The sequence below is a fragment of the Malania oleifera genome, chromosome 4 (genome assembly GCF_029873635.1).
Source record: "Malania oleifera isolate guangnan ecotype guangnan chromosome 4, ASM2987363v1, whole genome shotgun sequence".
NCBI classification, from domain to species: Eukaryota; Viridiplantae; Streptophyta; class Magnoliopsida; order Santalales; family Ximeniaceae; genus Malania; species Malania oleifera.
The window spans coordinates 27,157,651-27,160,924 of record NC_080420.1 but is presented as its reverse complement, the minus strand read 5'-3'; the positions used below and the strand labels follow the sequence as shown (position 1 = coordinate 27,160,924).

The 3,274-nt window shown below is 35.0% G+C and overlaps 1 protein-coding gene across 1 annotated transcript; it reads right to left on the bottom strand.

Moving 5' to 3' along the window:
* Window positions 1–2,318: 2,318 nt before the first annotated feature.
* LOC131154276 (small polypeptide DEVIL 4-like) lies at window positions 2,319–2,698 on the bottom strand. The gene has a single exon (XM_058106947.1). It carries the CDS (start codon window positions 2,635–2,637, stop codon window positions 2,494–2,496), a length of 144 nt encoding a protein of 47 aa, XP_057962930.1. The 5' UTR covers window positions 2,638–2,698; the 3' UTR covers window positions 2,319–2,493.
* Between the last annotated feature and the right edge of the window lie 576 nt (window positions 2,699–3,274).

The window sequence follows — 3,274 nt, the reverse complement described above, 5'->3', positions numbered from 1 at the left end:
TCGAATTGGATAGAATAAATTTAAAATTAATTATAAAAATAAAATATGATTGCAAATTTTGTTTTTGGTTTACCAATTCCAGCTTAATTAACTATTAATTTTATTGATAAAAGGAATATTTTAAGATTTAACATATATATCATATATTAATATTATTAATTTATATTAAATTATTAATTAATTAGTAATTCGGGTAATTCGTCTAACTGAATTAAATATCCCCATACCCAAACCAAAGATCGAATGCCTGAAATTATCTAAATCTGGAACCGAACCAAACCTATATATTAACCGAACCGAGCCGATTTGACTGAACTTGGTCAATTAATTTGATTAATTCGGTTAAACACAAATTATGCTCACCCCTCCTTATCATCCTTTAATTCTGTTAAAATTTTTTCAAATATCAATCAATGTGAAATTACAATTCAACCCATTGCGTGTAAATCTGTAACACTTCACACTACTTAGAATAGTTTTCCCTTCATCTCATCCATTCACGTTTCACAGAGAAGTGAAAGAACAAACAAACACTCCCTTTGTCCTTTGCTTCTTCCACCTCTTTCCTTCTCTTTTCTCGTAGGGCATTTGGCCCATGCAAGAAAGAAGAGGGAAGAACAAACAAAGGGGGATCCTTTTGGATGAACAAGGGACAATCTGTGGCCGTACACGTGGCAGCCTAGCACACGTGAATATGGGTTGGAACCCATTATTCAACAGCCCCCTCAAAAAGTGTTTTGACCACACCCAACCAAAGTAGCTTTAATTAATTTAATCCACCTCAAGGCTGCGTTTGGATGCCCCGTTTTTTAAATTCCTTATTTCAGAACAATGTCGACTTGGGCCTCTAAAGCTCCTGACACTCAGGTGCGCGTCCATGCTGTTTGGTTGAAGACAAGAAAATCAAAAGAAGGATATGAAGATGATTCATCAATTGCCCTTATTTTTTTTCTTTCTGTTAATCCTATTTTGTTTGTTAAATAAGATAATGTTCCACATAATTTAGATACTTGGACTAATTCATTAAAATAAAAAATGAATTCATTAATTCTAACTATTTATCGAGAAAAGTACTAAATTTATCGATTGTGTTATTGACGCTTGGATATTAAGTTCGTTTATTGAAGAAAGTCTTGAGTTTATGACTGAGAAATAAATTATAATTCCTTATTTTTGTTAAACATGATTTCTTTTATGTTGCATTTGGAAATAGAAATTTTAAATCTTAAATTTGAGCTTGGATAAATTTCAATATAATTTTATTTTACACTTTATCTAAATCTAATACAATTCCAAATCAAAAACCTATCCAAACAAAAGCTCCGACTAGAATTGAAGACCAATATGTAAAACAAAAGAGAGAAGAATCCTGTAAGCTGCAATTTTTTGGCAGTCAAAAACTACTATCAAGAATCATAGAAGGCCAAACAGCATTTAGGGTATAATTAGCCTAGTTTTTGTTTGGAAGTGTCCACCAAACAGTGCTCAAAAGGTTGAAAATATTTCTAAGTATATATATATATTTTGAAGGATTAAGGGAGATTAAATTGTAGGATCATCATACCATGGATCATTAGAATGACCACTTCAAATGATTGATGGGCCTACGTGATGGCTTCATCTCTCCTTAAACCTACCTAACCTACATCCTTACTTATCCACCATATGTTTATCAGCTAGAACTATGCAAACTTTTTTGTTTTTGAGATAAAGAATTTAATCTGGTACGGTGACCCATCCTCTTCAATAAAATAATGAAATCAAAAGTGATTGATGAAATGATATTAGTCAAAAAGTTTATGTAAAAGGATTAAGGATTAAGGAGATAACAGAAAACGACCAACTTCATGCCATGCTTTGTTTTGCCAATCATAAAATATGAAACGGGTAATAATTCTTCATTTTAGCTTCTCCCCTTATTAAAATTTTATGGAGAAACAAGAAAAATTCTGATGAGTAGAATCTGAACCCTGAATCCTGGATCTTCAGAAAGCTGGAAAAGCATTTTAAGGAACCCAGAAAAGGTTCAATCTCTGTATCTCCAAGCCTATAGAGATTGTTGACTTAGTTGCAGCCAGTGCATGGTATGGTGGACAGGATACTTCATAGTTCACATTAATTAGAAGTTTAGAATTCCCTGTTCTGAGATTATGCTGATGTTGATGACTGTAGCAACTCAACGAAGAACAAATATGCACATATTCAAAGAAGGGGTAAAAGAAGAAAATTAGACGAAAAATGAAAAAGGAACATTAGAAGATGTTAAGCTATAGTTTTTTCAAATAAAATCTTAGATTAATTCAAGCTATCAGATATACATAGAGCCTAATAGGCTAATCAATACAAAAATTGTTAATTAACTCTGCGATAATATCCGATCCGCCTCTAATATTTACACTCCAGCTAGAAGAAAAAAAAAAAAAAAGAAGAAATAAAGAAAGAAAGAAAGAAAATCTTGCTTCTGGTGATCAGGTGGGCGCCTGCCCAGCCCCATCAGTCATGCCAGCAGAGGAGCATGACCACACATCTTCTTATTATGTAAAGCCTACCCCTCTGCTCTCTGAGGATCCCTCCAAGTCCCCTGCTTGAAATCCTCCTCTTGGAGCCTCCTCCCATGGTGGTACTGCCCATCTTCATCTCTCCCTTTTAGTTTTCCTCTTCTGTGAGAAAAATAAGTGTAGTGTTTGAGTTTCACCAAGTGGAGAAGTTTGAGTTGAAGGGCAAGTGCAAGGGTGGGTGTCTTATATAAGGGAAGAGGGTGTGGTCCTGGCTAACACTGGTCTACTAAAGAGGCATCTATGGGGGCATCAAAGGGCGTGCAGTGCCCCAAACTCACCAGACAAAACCATTAGGGTCCCACCCCCACTTGGAATCCATACCCCCAAAGATAAACAAAAGTGATAAAACAATCAAATTTAGGACACCCCTCCTCTCCTCTCTCTCTCCAAGTGCTGCAATGTCATTCTCTGCATCCTAACTCTTGTAGGCATCACCTAACAGCACTAAGACAATGGGTCGACCATTACACAAATGAGGAGCAGTTTCTACAGTTAATTTATGAGTTGCCCTCTAGTTCATCAGTAATTCTGAGGAAATTTTTTCTTTTTTGCTTATTAAAGTATATGTGTTTGTTGATCCTACTACATAACTATGAATTATATGTTATAACTACCTTTAACTAATAGAGTTTAAACCCCATATTTAGCTTATCTTATCTCCTTTCTCCCCTCCCCCACCCACCCTTTTTCCACACCATCCATGTAGGGACATAGGA

Bases quoted from the DNA above. Each gene is read 5' to 3' on its own strand.
- LOC131154276 (XM_058106947.1), bottom strand. From the start codon at position 2,637: ATGAAGATGGGCAGTACCACCATGGGAGGAGGCTCCAAGAGGAGGATT.